The 14,326-nt window shown below is 38.2% G+C and overlaps 1 protein-coding gene across 2 annotated transcripts in view; it reads left to right on the top strand.

The window, feature by feature from the left end:
* The window catches only part of ITGB1 (integrin subunit beta 1), a 46,680-nt gene extending 32,659 nt beyond the window's left edge, over positions 1 to 14,021 (top strand). Inside the window, exons 12-17 of one of the 2 annotated variants that reach the window (XM_074832653.1) lie at positions 289 to 527; positions 2,021 to 2,243; positions 3,454 to 3,686; positions 5,772 to 5,938; positions 6,769 to 6,849; positions 12,793 to 14,021. In XM_074832653.1, the coding sequence (XP_074688754.1) occupies positions 289 to 527; positions 2,021 to 2,243; positions 3,454 to 3,686; positions 5,772 to 5,938; positions 6,769 to 6,843 (937 nt within the window). In that variant the 3' untranslated portion in view covers positions 6,844 to 6,849; positions 12,793 to 14,021. The remainder of the gene's footprint in view (positions 1 to 288; positions 528 to 2,020; positions 2,244 to 3,453; positions 3,687 to 5,771; positions 5,939 to 6,768; positions 6,850 to 12,792) is intronic. The other variant, XM_074832662.1, reaches the window with a different exon arrangement.
* The last annotated feature ends 305 nt before the right edge of the window (positions 14,022 to 14,326 follow it).

The raw sequence follows: 14,326 nt of genomic DNA on the forward strand, positions 1-14,326 counted from the left end.
TCTGTCACATGAGAGAGGGATTAATAGTGGTTATGTGGCAATTTAGTTAGAGGTGGTGACACATAGTTTCTCACCTGGCACGTCAGCATAGAAGCAACTTAGTCCAGTTTGCTCCAGTGTCTCCAAGAGCGTCTATGTAGGTGTCACCTAGAAATCTCATTTGAAGTTTAACTCGGAATGTTCCTTGAGAGAATAGTCACTTTTACTCCTGTTCTTTCTGCTATTTTTGCAGTCTTCTTACTGTATGACTTTTAAGTTTACATTTTCAGTCGTGTTTTTACCTTGCAGATGTAATGAAGGACGTATTGGAAGACTATGTGAATGTAGTACAGATGAAGTAAATAGTGAGGATATGGATGCTTACTGCAGGAGGGAGAACAGTACAGAAATATGCAGTAACAATGGAGAATGCATTTGTGGACAATGTGTATGCAAGAAAAGAGAAAACACCAATGAAGTGTATTCTGGCAAATATTGTGAATGTGATAACTTCAACTGTGATCGATCAAATGGTTTGATTTGTGGAGGTGAGAAACTACTTGAGTTTTCTGGAGGCAGAACTGGCCAGCAGTTTACAAGTCTGACAACTCTACCCTGTAGAGTAGTGATACTTAGGTTAAAGACCATAGCTACTTGATAAGAGAGACGAGAATATCCACAGATTTAGTGATTGAAAATGTCTATTAATAAAACAGCTCTCTGTGATGACAAACATGTAGTATGTTAATACACATTTCACCTTCCTTGAACCACAGATACAAGAAGGGTGTAAAGTGAACTTGACTTCTGCTGTTTATTACAGTATTACCCTCAGGTATTATAGTAAAGAATGCTGAGACAACTGGCCAGAGATTATAATGTTAACTGGCTCAGTGTAACCACTGTGTCAATAAAAAGAGATAATGACCTCAGCTTGTAATAGTGAGTGCTTGACTCTGTGCTTGACAAGATACCAGTGAGATGCTATCTTGAGGCTATTCTGAAAGATAAGTGAGGATTAGAACATGCAAGGTCCAGAAAAACACCTTAAGTGCCTGAAATAAGACTCTGATGGCAGTTAATTCTTGAAATCAAAAGCAATTTGGAAAATCCTCCAGCAGCCAGTGTTTAAATTATTTTGCTTGCATGTATTTTTGTCCTATAACTTTCCTAGGCTGCTTTGTTCATGGAAGTACCTGGTAGAAGTGTAACTACTACCTCAATTTTGACTGTGGTACAAAAATAAAACAGAGAAGCCACTAAGCTTTAACTGAATTATGAGAATACCTCATCTGATTTGCTCAGAATACTCTATTGGTCATCAGCTCCACAAAGGATAGGAGCAATGGTGGTGATGTTCCAAAATATATGGTGACAGATAAGTATTGACTTAAACACTTTATTCTCAGTGGAGAAGGAGGGGTGTAGCCAAAGATCTTTCCATTTCATCCAAGTCGCCCTTCTGGAGATACAGGTTTCTTGTTTCCTGTGTAGGGAGTGTAAGGAGCATAAGGTTTAGTTGGGTGGGTGAGGTCAGAAGTACAGCAGCTGAATGGTGGTGTTCTAGGACACCAAAGGGGTTTCATTTTTCTGTGTTGTGAAGTCTGTTAGTGCATTCCTCATCTTCTTAGGTCTTGCTTTATAAAGCTGCATAGCAATAGATACAAAGACAGGAGTGATCAATGAATCGATATACATATAAAATTGTGAACTGAAGCAGTGCTGTAATGCTCTCCACCCAGGAGATACGGCCATCACATTATACTGTTCTTGATCAGCTTTCCTTAGTCTTGTTGTTTTGTTTATGAAAGGAAACCCAAATGTTAGAGAATGGAAAAGGGGAGAAACACCTGTAAGTAGCTTTTCAAGGAGCTAAAATCTATTTTGTAGCTCTTAATTCATTAGTATCTTCATTATCTCTCCACCACGGTTTTCTTTTCCCTGTATCTATCCTGAGATGGTGGACATGTATTTCTTACTGTCAAAAATTTTGTGTTTTATATTAGACTTAATTTCACTGCAATATCTTTTCAATGCACAGGAAATGGTATCTGCAAATGCAGAGTGTGCGAGTGTTTCCCCAACTTCACTGGCAGCGCATGCGATTGTTCTTTGGATACTTTTCCATGTATGGCATCTAATGGACAGATTTGCAATGGAAGAGGAACCTGTGAATGTGGCACCTGTAATTGTACAGATCCCAAATTCCAAGGCGCCACATGTGAAATGTGTCAGACTTGTGTTGGTGTCTGTGCAGAGCACAAGTAAGTACCTAGAAAATCAAGTCCCAGCTTCTATGCATTTCAGTTTGGGATATTTGCGTGTGCAGAACTTTTAAAATGAGGCTTTTGGTATTGTGCTTTATTCTACCCTGAAATGTAGGGACATCAGATCATCCCTTTAGACAGTAAAAGTTGTTGGGTGAGAATCAATAATTACAAACAAAACATTATTGATACGGTATTTTGATTTCTTCCAGGTAGGCAAATTATTTCTTAAATTTTTTCCCTGCCATGTTTTGTTAGGCATAGAAATGTGTACGTTATGTTAAATCAGTTTTAACCATTCAGATTCTCTTGGGCAGGTTACAGCTTTCCCTTCTTTCCTGTATGATTGTCGGCAGCCAACCTTCTGCAGAGCTGGAGGGAACATAGGTCTATAATGTGACAAGCTGTAAAGTCCCATCATCTTGACCTTTTGAAATCAATGTAACAAAAGTATACGTATACTGTGCAATTTCCAGAGTAGTTAAAACTTCAGCTAAACTTTTTGCTTAAAACTCGTATTCCAAAGTACTGTTGAAAAATTCAGACTACCCTGACAGTTGAAAAGTAAACCTAGATCTGTGTGGGCCAGTGAAATTTGCATCCCTACCTTTGGAAATCTGGGTTTTTAGAAACCAAGCATTTCCTGCATGGAGACTTCGAAATAAGTTTATGATTAGTGGCTGGGCTGTTTCCTGGCTTTGTGCTACTGACTTTAAGGGTTTCTCTCAGCACAGTCTTTTTAATATAAAAATCCTGCTCAGTGTGTTTTTTTCAATGAGTTATTTGGAGTGATATCCTACTGTAAAGCTTGTCACTCAGTTTGTTCTTTTTAACCTGTCTGTTTCTTGGATACTGTTTCACTATAATTATCTTGTACCTACACTGCCTTCTCTGAGAGTATTAATTTTTCAGGTGGGAGGTGTTGAAAAAGTTTTAGCCTTATTTCCTTTTAGAGATTTAGGTAATTTTTTTCCTGCCCTTGAAACTTGTGGGTCATCCAGGGAGAGGAATTTGTTAATCTCAAGGTGCATAAATGTTCTGGCTGGTAAAAAGCTGTGTCTTGCTTTATTTTTTCATGACCTCTAAGGCAAAAGGGCTGGTTTTCTTGGGGTTTTTTCCCTACATTTTCTCCTTCCCATGTCTTTAGATGCTGGAAATCTTTTGTGAACATATTAAAAAGCATTGCTTCTGATATGTACTTCCACAGGGACTGCGTTCAATGCAGAGCTTTTGATAAGGGAGAAAAGAAGGAAACATGTTCTCAGGAATGTATGCATTTCAACATGACACGGGTAGAAAGCAGAGATAAGTTGCCACAGCCCGGACAGCCCGATCCATTGTCTCATTGCAAAGAGAAGGATGTTGATGACTGCTGGTTCTACTTCACGTATTCTGTCAACTCAAATGGTGAAGCCAGTGTCCACGTGGTAGAGACCCCAGGTGTGAACATGATGTTGTCTACTTTCCCTTTGTTAATTCTTGCAGTTGTTGCATACTACGAAGTAGCTCTGGTTGATTTGTGTGAGTTAGATGCATTTTGAAATAGGTACCTATTCCCTAAGTGAGAGGTGAGGATGTCTGGAACTTGAGTGGCTTTAGAAGAACACCTCTCTAGATCTAGTTTTTTCAAACCTTTAGGCTTAGGTTTTGTTTTTTAAAAACAATAAGTCAATCAGATATGTGTATTTGTTAAGGCATTTCATGTTTCCACTTGACACACTTTGCAGGCTTGTTTTACCTGTCCTGTAGCAAGTCCTAGATATCTAGATTTTAATAATTTTTTTTTTGACTGGGCTTGTGCTACAGGTTATAAACAATGGTGTCTGTGGGGTTTTGTTGCTTTTTTCCTTAATAATACAGGGCCAGTCATACACAAAAAACCACCACCACCACAAAATTGTGTACCGTGCTGCAAACTACTTAAATTACTTCATGCTGAGAGCCTTTGCTTTTACTGAACTGCGGTATCTTCAAGAATAGATCTGAAGAGCCTTATGCTTAGTTAATCCTTAACAGTCAACTGGTCTTGATTTTTTTCAATCTTCTGATACAAATAAGAAAGAACAATTCTATAGATCGACCAGTACTTTACCATTTATTTACTCAGAGTATTGTCTGAATCATTGGATGTTGCATCTAACAGTGCAAAAATTCTGGTTTTGTACATTAGCAGTGTGCAATCTCCTCATTTTTATAAGCCTGATACAAAATTCACACCTTACTTGTGTCTTGAAAGGTTTAGTGCTGTATTCTACTCAAGGAATTGATCAGTTGGGTGATCATCACTTAATACACATCAGTGGTTAGTGGCTCTTAGAAATAAATACCACTTCAATTCAGAATATTTAAAATTCTCTAAAAATGTAGTCCAAAGTATAGAGGAGGACCTTGAGCCCTGTTGTCTTTTAGGACAAGGGAAAACATGCCCTACACTTTTGAGGTCTGACCTTCTCTTCATGGGTAAACTTCTGTTGCCTTAGTTAAGATTGGAATCAAGCCTTCATGCACCAGGAGGCACCTTAATTTTGTGCCGTACAAGTGCTGAAGGAACAAGCTCTGTTCGGTAGAGCTGTGTTTGGTGGAGCAGATGCTTGTTCCTTATTGGTTCCCAAGGAATTCCTGTCACGTCCCTTCCCACTTCCTTCACTCCTGCAGAGGCAGCTACCAGGATTTGGAGTCTGAAGTTTGGAGGGAAGCAGTTTTCCTACTGACAGCACAGGAGTTGCATTTATTTGCTTCTGACTCCTTCAGTCTGTGCATTAAGCTCTGCAAAAGCCCTTGTTCAGTTTGTGATTGGTGAGAATTTTGTATTAATAGAAGAGTTAGGTTTTATTTTGGATTATTATTTCTACGTTAGTTACCTTAAATCATTTTGCATCTGTATTACTCTTTCCAAGCACATAATTCATTTATTTTGAAAGTACATATTTTTCTGCAAAGAAGATGTGTTTTTTTTAAATTTCAGCAGAGATCAATTCCCAAGATGAGGAAATATCCTAAAAAAAAAAAAAAATCTGTCTCAGAAGCAAAGTTATTACTTATCTCTTTATTAGCTGCTAACAATAATTGCCATATGAGGTAAAATGAGGAACACCCTTTCTCTGTAATGGTGTTGACAGAGTATGTGGAGCCTGTTTGCTGATCTGCGTATGTACTCTAGCTGGTTTATCCCTCCAGCACCACCTTTGACTTGGAGCTCTTGCATGTTTAAAATACAATTGCTAGTTATTTTACTCTAATACTCTAGATGAATAGCTTAAGGGGTTAGCAGTGTACAGACTTCATCATCAGAACATGAATTGTTCTATAGCTAAGATTAAACACAACTTAGAAGGATAACAATAAGCTGGAATGTTACAGGATGTACACATTCCAAAACTCCCATTATTTGAAAGGAAAAGAGTATTGGCATATCTTTGATATTCAAAATACTGGCTTCAGTACAAAATAAAATTTTAAAAGCATCTGGATGTGCATTACCTTTACCGTTTTGTAAAGTCATGCTTCCCTCACTTTGTTCCTTAGAATGCCCCAGCGGCCCTGACATCATTCCCATTGTAGCTGGTGTGGTTGCTGGAATTGTTCTTATTGGACTTGCATTGTTATTGATTTGGAAACTACTAATGATCATTCATGACAGAAGAGAATTTGCTAAATTTGAAAAGGAGAAGATGAATGCCAAGTGGGATACGGTAAGTCAAGAGGCTTTTATTTGTATAAAAGCTACAGTAATCGAGGAAGAATAGAAGATTTTTGTTCACATGCCTTAAATGTTTCAGATTGTATTCTTGCCTTTTGTCCTATGGAGGAACAGAAAGATCCTTATTTTATGCTGACTTCAAAACATGTTATGTGTTACCACTAGCAAAAAAACCAAAAACCCACAAAACCCAAAACAAAACAGAAAAACCTCCCACAACAACCAACAAAAAACCCAACCCTCTTTGAGAAGTACCTCTTGGGTTAGAAATGTAATGGTGACAGAACAGTTCAGCTGTGCAGTTGTACCACACTACAACATATTATTAAAATGTTTATTAGAAGATGAGAGTTGGTTTTGTATAAAATGAAGAAGATAATTTTACACTTATGAAAGAGATCTTCTAAATACTTTCACAGGTTTAGTTGGGAGCTTTCAATGACTGGTCACAAAATCATGGCTGGTACTGGTTTGTTGAAATCTTCCTTGTCAACAGCCCCTTGTCAACAGAAAAGTGTAGGCTTACATAGGGTATAGGGTTGCTGCCTCTAGGAAGTCTTAGGAATCTGCTAATCAAAAACCCTTCACTACAGTTCTGTAGAAGTCAACATCTACATACACTTGGTAAGAGAATATTTGAAAAAAAACTCCTAGGAAGTCTTTTGTTTCTGTTTAAGAAAATTAATTAATTCTGTGCTGGAAAGAAAAATACTAACGCTTTTCTTTATATATAGCATGATTTTTTTTCTGTGATAGTTGAGAATGTTACTTTTCTTTTTTTCCTGTTGAATTATTCGACATTGACCATTTCTTTTACTTCAGCAAGAAAATCCAATATACAAGAGCCCTATTAACAATTTCAAGAATCCAAACTATGGACGTAAAGCTGGTCTCTAAGTCTCAGTTTGTATCTTCTTTCATTTTCTTCCTTTTTTTGTCCTTTGCATGTCACTTCAAACTCACTGTATGTCATAGTCAGTTAATCACAGTTTGAGTCTTGCTGAGTTTATATACCTCTGCTTTGATTCTGGGGTTTTAAGGAATGCAGCTTGAAAATTTTTAACTTGTTTTGACAGCAAGATTGCTTACTTACTAATACCACCAGTACCACCTTAAACTATTCTACGTGATTTTTTTATTTTTATTTTTTTTTGTGGATAAATGTGTGGATATGTAATAGAACAGCTGTTAGGCTTGAAGAAGCTATTTGGATTGTGGAGAGACACAGAGTTCAGGGGAGGGTTTGTCTTCTCAAATCAGCAGTCAGTTTGCTTAAAGTTAGCATGTTTGCAAAGCTAGGTTAGATACTCCTCAGATATCCTAGCCTATAAATATCGCTGGGTTTATTAGAATAACTCTGGGAACATTCAGAGAAACCTTACAGATTTTTCTTTTTTTTTTTTTTTTTAACTGTTTTGGCTTATTAACCTAGTATAGAACTAGCCTGTATTTAAACTGTGAAATGCATATACTCTGCTGATTTTATAATTAAATATGCATCTTATTTTTTCCATCCTTATTTCTACTGAAACTGGCAATATCACAGTACTTGTAGCCCAGCCAGCTTGGGGGTCTCCACAGAAAAAAAACATTAATATGAGATGAAGAAATGTTCTTGTCCCCTCTAGGTGCATTTGCCCCCAGTTTCTTAGTCCCTCCTAAACTCTGCCTAAACACCTCGTTTCTGTTGGAAAGGCTGACTTCAGTTCTCTCCACACTCAATATGCAAGGAGAAACAGCATATCCAGAAGAGCAAGTCAGTAAACCAGAAGTGATGGGTAGATACCTTCTGTAGATTTTTGAGGTTGCACTTTCTTGAATGCTTTAGGTGTTCTCCTCCTTCCCTGGGATCCCCAGCTGCTGGGGAGGGAATGAGAAAGGGAAGATGTGATGGGGAATGGTTGTCAGAAGAGTACTGAGAGATAGGAACTACAGAGATGAGATTAGAGGGAAGGGAATGAAGAAGTCAGGAAGGCAGCACATCCCTTTAATATCCAAAGGCTTTTTTCAGGACCCAGTGGATGGGAAGGATCTGTAGCTCTAATTTTATTGTCTGCTGTCTCCCTTTTTCAGTGTTGCACTCAAAAGATTTTTGGAAAGGAAAAATGAGGGGAGAAAGCAGGAATTAAGAGTATTTAAGTTCTTATCTGTCATCACTGTGACAACAATTCCAAATACTTTGTCTAGCATTCTGAGCCCTTACTTGATGAAATATACTTTCCTTTTCTCTTTACAGTCATTTCACTTTCCAGTGTGTCCAAAATTGATTGTAAAAATGGTCATTTTGCTTGCCACACCAACCACGTTCACCTCCTTACCATTTTTCTTCTCAATTATTCCGGGGAGGAAATGGAGTAGTTCTTCCTTTCTAACATTTCACATAAACCATCTAGTTAAGTCTCTGTTACCTTATCTTCTGTTGTTCTCTTGATTGTGTACTTTGTTGCATGCAAGATAAGCATCTAACAAACTATATGGTGTGTAACTTCCATTCTGTGCTCTCGTTCTCTGCGCCATGACTTTCAGGATCTAATGAATAGTGCTGCCATTTCTCCTCAAAACGTAGTTCTTCCCTTTTTGTTTCACTCACTGCAAAGATTAAAATTACGAAAGAGTGTGGGTTTTTTTAAACATGACTTTATCATTTTTAGTATTCATAGAAATATCAGAACTTTGGGAAGAGAGGGAGGTGGGTTTAGCTTTCTTGGCCACTGAAAAGGAGATCAGTATTGGCAGAATAGGTGACCCACAGGAAGTAAAAAGAAGAAAATCCTCCTTTCCCCTACAACTAAGACTTTCTAGGGTTTTTAGATTGTTGACGTAACCTTTCATTTAGGTGAACAAACAGTTGTCTTGTATTGCCAATGCAAAAAATTCACCTGAAATCCCCTTACAAGAAAATTACGCTGCAGTAGGTTCCCTCCAGGTGTAGACGTGTACAATAAAATGAACAGTGTGCAGTTTGTGTGACCCTTCCCCCTCTTCCACAGCAGTCATACACACACGTGGGCTTGGTTACCGCAGTGAGTGAACTGCGGCACCACGGAGCTTGTCGTGGACCAGGTGCCCAGATACTTCCCCAGTCCTGGTCGGTGATGTTGTGAATGACTTGTCGCCACAGTATCCTTGCTGTTGATGCTCAGGCCAACTAGGTTGAACAGAGTTCAGTTTGTCCTTGGCCTGCAGCACAGCTACTGTCTTAGTGTTGCTTCACCACCGTTGAGCCTTGCCATCCTCACTGGCTGTCTGCTTTGGATTTGTGTCATGAAGAGTGTTTACTTGATAGCAGGGCAGCTGCTGTCCTCTGCTCTTCCAGTCCTGGTGGATGACGCCCTCTGTCGTCGGTGTTGCCCTAAACCTTGGCCTTTGCTTCATCCTCTGATACAACTACCGTATTTACAGGTTGACAGATGACTCGGTTTATATTACTGTAAAATAATGATGGATATTAACGAGAGCCAAAAATAGTAAGAACCAGCTCTTGAACAATATATATGTGGGTGATTTAAATATTCTAGAGTGCAGTTTCTTGCGGTGACTTAGAACTTAAACTCACTATAAAGGCAGCCTAAGTGACTGTTAAAACAGTAAGTCCATGGAGAAAAAAGGAATAAGAAGGTTAATCAAACGTCCTATATAATAGGTTCATCTTTATGCAACACTAGACTGAACTGTTACCCTCTGAACAGTCCAGTCTAGTTGAAAATAAATACTGTTGCAAGAACATAGCTCTTTATTCTTTGCTGAAGGTACCTTTAAGAAAAAACCCCTCCATCTTTATTTTAATGTATTGATCTTGTATATAGTTACTGGTTTTTTGATTTTTATTTTGGTTTAAGTGTGCGTGGTGTTTTCATTTATAGGGGCACGTGGTAAACATGTTTTCCCTAACTTTGTATGCTTAAACCAGTGTATTCTCTACAGTGGTGTAAAGAAAATGGGTTCTTAAAACCAGTAGTATTTGTCTAAGACTGAAAGTTTGGAATACCATGTTTTAGTGACCACTTAAAAACCTGGAATGCTGCTAATCTCTGAAAGTTCATACCATGTGCCAGCTATGAGGGGCCCTAAGCAAAGTGAGAGTCGTGTTGAACTAGTGGACATTTATTTACTACTTCCATGTTAGTTTTAATGATAAGGTATCTGTAGAAGACAAGGGCTGAGACATGGTGATCAAGTATGGCTGGAAAGGCCAGGGCTGTCACTGCCTCTCTGACCGAAGATAGCAGGGAAGGAATTGCAAATCCATGTTGCGGTTATAGGCAGTAGAGCCTCAAGGGCTGTTTAGCTGATCCAGCATAAGCTTGGGTTAAGCTGAATAGTTCTCTGTGTGTTGACTAAATCTCCGTCATTTGTAATGGGAACCGAGACATTCTACTGACATGGGGAGACACCTGGTTGGGTGCCTTATTCAGTGATCTATATCCCACTGTGTGCTTCTGAGAGTTCTTGGGAACATAACATGCAAGTACAAGGGAAGACAGTACAGTCCTTCAATTTCTTTGTAAATAGGGCTTATGCTATATAAAGAGCATATAAATTTCGAATTGTGATTTCTCCTGAAAAGGCATTATAGTAAAAAAATTTACAATCTTACTACGCAAATTACATTTTAAACCTGACTGGAAGTTCAAATTAATTGTACGAGCAGCACCCTGCAGATTTCCAAGTTTTAGTCCTAACCTTTAGATCAATTCCAACACTATCTGAAAGAAGTTATCTCTCTTTTACAAACAAGAAAATGTAAACATATATGTCCCTGTATATGCTGGGGGTAGTCTGTTTTGTAAAATGTTGAAGGTTAAAAGCACAGTATAACAAGTATTACATAATCCCTTGCCTTCGAAAGGCTGTGCAGTATCTTCTAGTCTGCATACGATGCAGACTGTGAAGCTTACAGACTTCCTCTGCATCAAACTTCACTGGTTTATATTTACATTTTTAAGAATTCTTCATTAAAACTTGTTGAGGAAACAAACAGTGTACATTGCCAAGAACTTTGAGGCATAATGAGATACTTCAGTTACGGATTAAATCCTTCATCCCTGGATGTTTTTCCAGTTTCATTTACATCTTACTATTGCAAAGTTTTTTATTAAAAATATTGGGAGGAGGTAATTTAGCATTGACTAATTTGTCTGGCTGAGAACTAGCCACAATGTTGTATTTCCATGATTACTAAAAAAAAAAGTTTAAAAAAATCTTAACTCCTCATCCCTTTCCAAAACAGTAGCTGGATGTACTTTTAATCAAGACAGAGTTTGCCTGGGAACTGAGAGAAGGGTCTTTTGCTGTTGCTATGTATTTGTGAAGTATAGGCACCACTGGACACCTTCACCTCAAGCCATATGGCATTGACTCAGATCTTGAGAAGAGCGAACAGAGAATCTTGACTTCCATTGTCCAGCAATCTAGATTCTGGCGGGACTTGAGAGACTAGGCTGGAGTCTCCCAGGTCTAGCCAGGATTGGACATGCCTCATTGCTCTTTGCCTGTAGAGAAGCTGGCTTTGAGGAGAAACACCCTTTTTCTGTGAAAGGAACCATGACAGCAAGGCAGTAACACCAATTCAATGGTCTTCCTTAGCAGCAGCTCCTGTTGTTGGGGTAGACCAGTTACTTGGTGCCTACCAGGTCTTGCAAATAGAAGGCAACAAAAGGCCAGGAATTGTGATACAAAAATTTCACACCAAGTTACTTTTTGCTTGCCTTGTCACCTTTTAGCACATCCTGTGGTATTCCCAGTTGATTTTCCAGGTTTATGACCCGAAAAAACAGACACACGTGGTGTCTGGGTGTCATGGGGGATGATTTCCTTTAGGAAAATTTCCTGGAGGAAAAATTGTTTTAACCTGAAATATTTTAAACACTGTATAATTAAATAGAACTGAATTAATACGGTTATGTAGGCCATCTCAGATTGGGGCGGGGGGTGCATTTCAAAGGGAGAGAGATTCCCTTACTACTGCTGAAGGTCAGGTACGGTTCTGGACGGACCTTCACTCAGGCTGACATCTGCAGCGTAGCCCTTTCTCCTACCAAGGTTTACTTACTGATTTTGAGTTCAAGTTGTTCATCTTAGGTGTGCAAGGACACCATAAATAGAGTAAGATTTACCGAGATAAAAGGAAACCTGGCCACAAAGGAGGCTTAAAATAAGCTTAATATAGAGGGTTTTAAATCTCAGAAAGAGAGAAGTAAGCGGTTGTTCTGTGGGCATTTCTTGTATCAGTAGAAATAATGGTTTTATTACAGCATTTGCACCAGTACAGAAATTTCCTAGTTTTAACTGTGCATTTTGAGCATATGGGGGCTGGGGAAACCTGCAGGAATAAAATGAGAATGCCGAGTACTGAATGTTCAACATAAATAGTGAATGTGCATTATCAAAATACTACAAGTCTTTCCACTTTGTTTCTAGAATTAAATTATAATAATACAAGATAAGCTGTTTAAATGTTTATTATAGCAGAATGTGGTCTGTGGTCAGTCATGGCTTCAAACAATGTCGTTTACAATTCCGTTCTTTAAAAATATCATGGGCTGCAGGCCCCTGCGTTGATGGCTCAGCTCTGAGATGACCACACGAGGTTCAGCTGCTTTCGAAGGAAACCTGTGGTGTAAATCAAACAGGATCGTGGCCTAACCCTTTGCTTTGTTAGCTGAGCATGCCTTTGTTCAAGTTGCTAGAGGGAAAACTAGTTTGACTTAAACTGTTTGTGTGTACAAAAAACCATTAATGGGTAATTTCTTAATCTAATTTCTTAAGCTAATTTTTACACTTCTCGAAAACATGGTGCCTTTCTTATGTCTTTAAATATTAACATAAATATTTTTCTTTTTCTAGGGTGAAAATCCTATTTACAAGAGTGCAGTGACAACTGTGGTCAATCCTAAATATGAGGGAAAATGAACACTCACTGCTTGTATAACTTCACAACACTGTATGCAGCGTAGCAATTTTTGTAGTCACAGTAAGATAGATTTAGGGCAAACTGCAGTGATTTTACTAATTCATTACATATAGGTTTGTTTTCCTGTGCAGGTTTTGAAAATGTACCATATGTAATTTTATTTTTATTTTTTTTGCAAATAAAAGTAATCAGTGCCAGAGGTCTGACAAAAAAAACTTGAGACTGTGTAGCCTAGTCAGCTAAGGTCACATGGTGCCTTTTTGACCTTTTCCACTCCTGTGCTGTGAATCTGGGTCTTCTGCAGGGTGTGATACTGCGGTGGCATGACTGGGAGGGAAATGGTTAAAGCAATCAGCATGAGGGCTCTGCCTAGCCATTTAGTATTAAACTTTTTAGCTTTACAGGGAAATCAGGGCTTGAGTTTGCAGATATAATTAAACTCATGTAGCATGGAGCTGGTGGTTAATTGGTTGTCTTCTTGCTAGACATATGATTAAGTATATGGTAAGTTGAGTAAGTTGGAAGTGAGCAGTGTAAAAGACTGAAAAGTGTGTGCATACTTATTTTTAATTTTTAAGTTGCTTATTGCCAGGTTATAGTTAAAATGAAAGGGTTTGAGAAGAATGTTAAGAAGGAGAAAATAGCTTTAAAACACGTGCCATTACTGAAAAAGTTGCTGACTGGTAACTTGCTTAGTTTTTCTTTGTAAATTCAAGCCCTGGGTGGCAGTATCATGAAGTACCTTACCAAGACATCCTCAAACACATAAGGGCCTTACATCATACTGTGTCTTTATTCTGTAATGTTTCCTTGGTTTAAAGCCTGGTGCTTTGTCACCCTTCTAATCTTTTTAACGTATTTGGTTGTGATTCTTTTTGTAATATTTTTGTATCAACACAAGCTTTTTTTTTCTTTTTTCCTTTTTTTTGAGCAGTCTTAGCTGTAAATTTGCCTTTACCCTGTAGCTAAGATTGCTAGTTTGTCATGTGACATAAGTCACACATCATTCTTGACATGTGCCATGTATATTTGCCTTTGACCATTCAGACTGCATCACAGTCATATTCTTGTTTTAAGTGCCTTTTTATTTTAACAGATGTTCACTTTTTACAGTGCTATTACTGAAGTTATTTATTAAATAAAAGTACCTTAAAATCTTAAATCTCGTCTCTTTATCTTGTAGAAGTTGATACTGTTCAAAAAACTTGAGAACTGTGTCTGTTGGGCAAGAGGTAATAAGCTTTGTAATAACTTCAAGTATGTCCTTTAGATCAAATCTGAGAAAAGTTAAGCAGAAGTGATCGTGGGTAACAAACATTAGCTGTTGTATAAAAGGATGCAGGCCAGGGAGCAGCACAGAGCTCCATGTTATACAGTGGCCGTTGGTGTAAAGTCCCAGGCTTTCATTAGCATGTGTGCTAAAGAAGTTCTGGAGTTTAATAACTGTTCCAGCAAGTGGGTTATTTG

Source organism: Strix aluco, chromosome 1 (genome assembly GCF_031877795.1).
Source record: "Strix aluco isolate bStrAlu1 chromosome 1, bStrAlu1.hap1, whole genome shotgun sequence".
Lineage (NCBI taxonomy): Eukaryota > Metazoa > Chordata > Aves > Strigiformes > Strigidae > Strix > Strix aluco.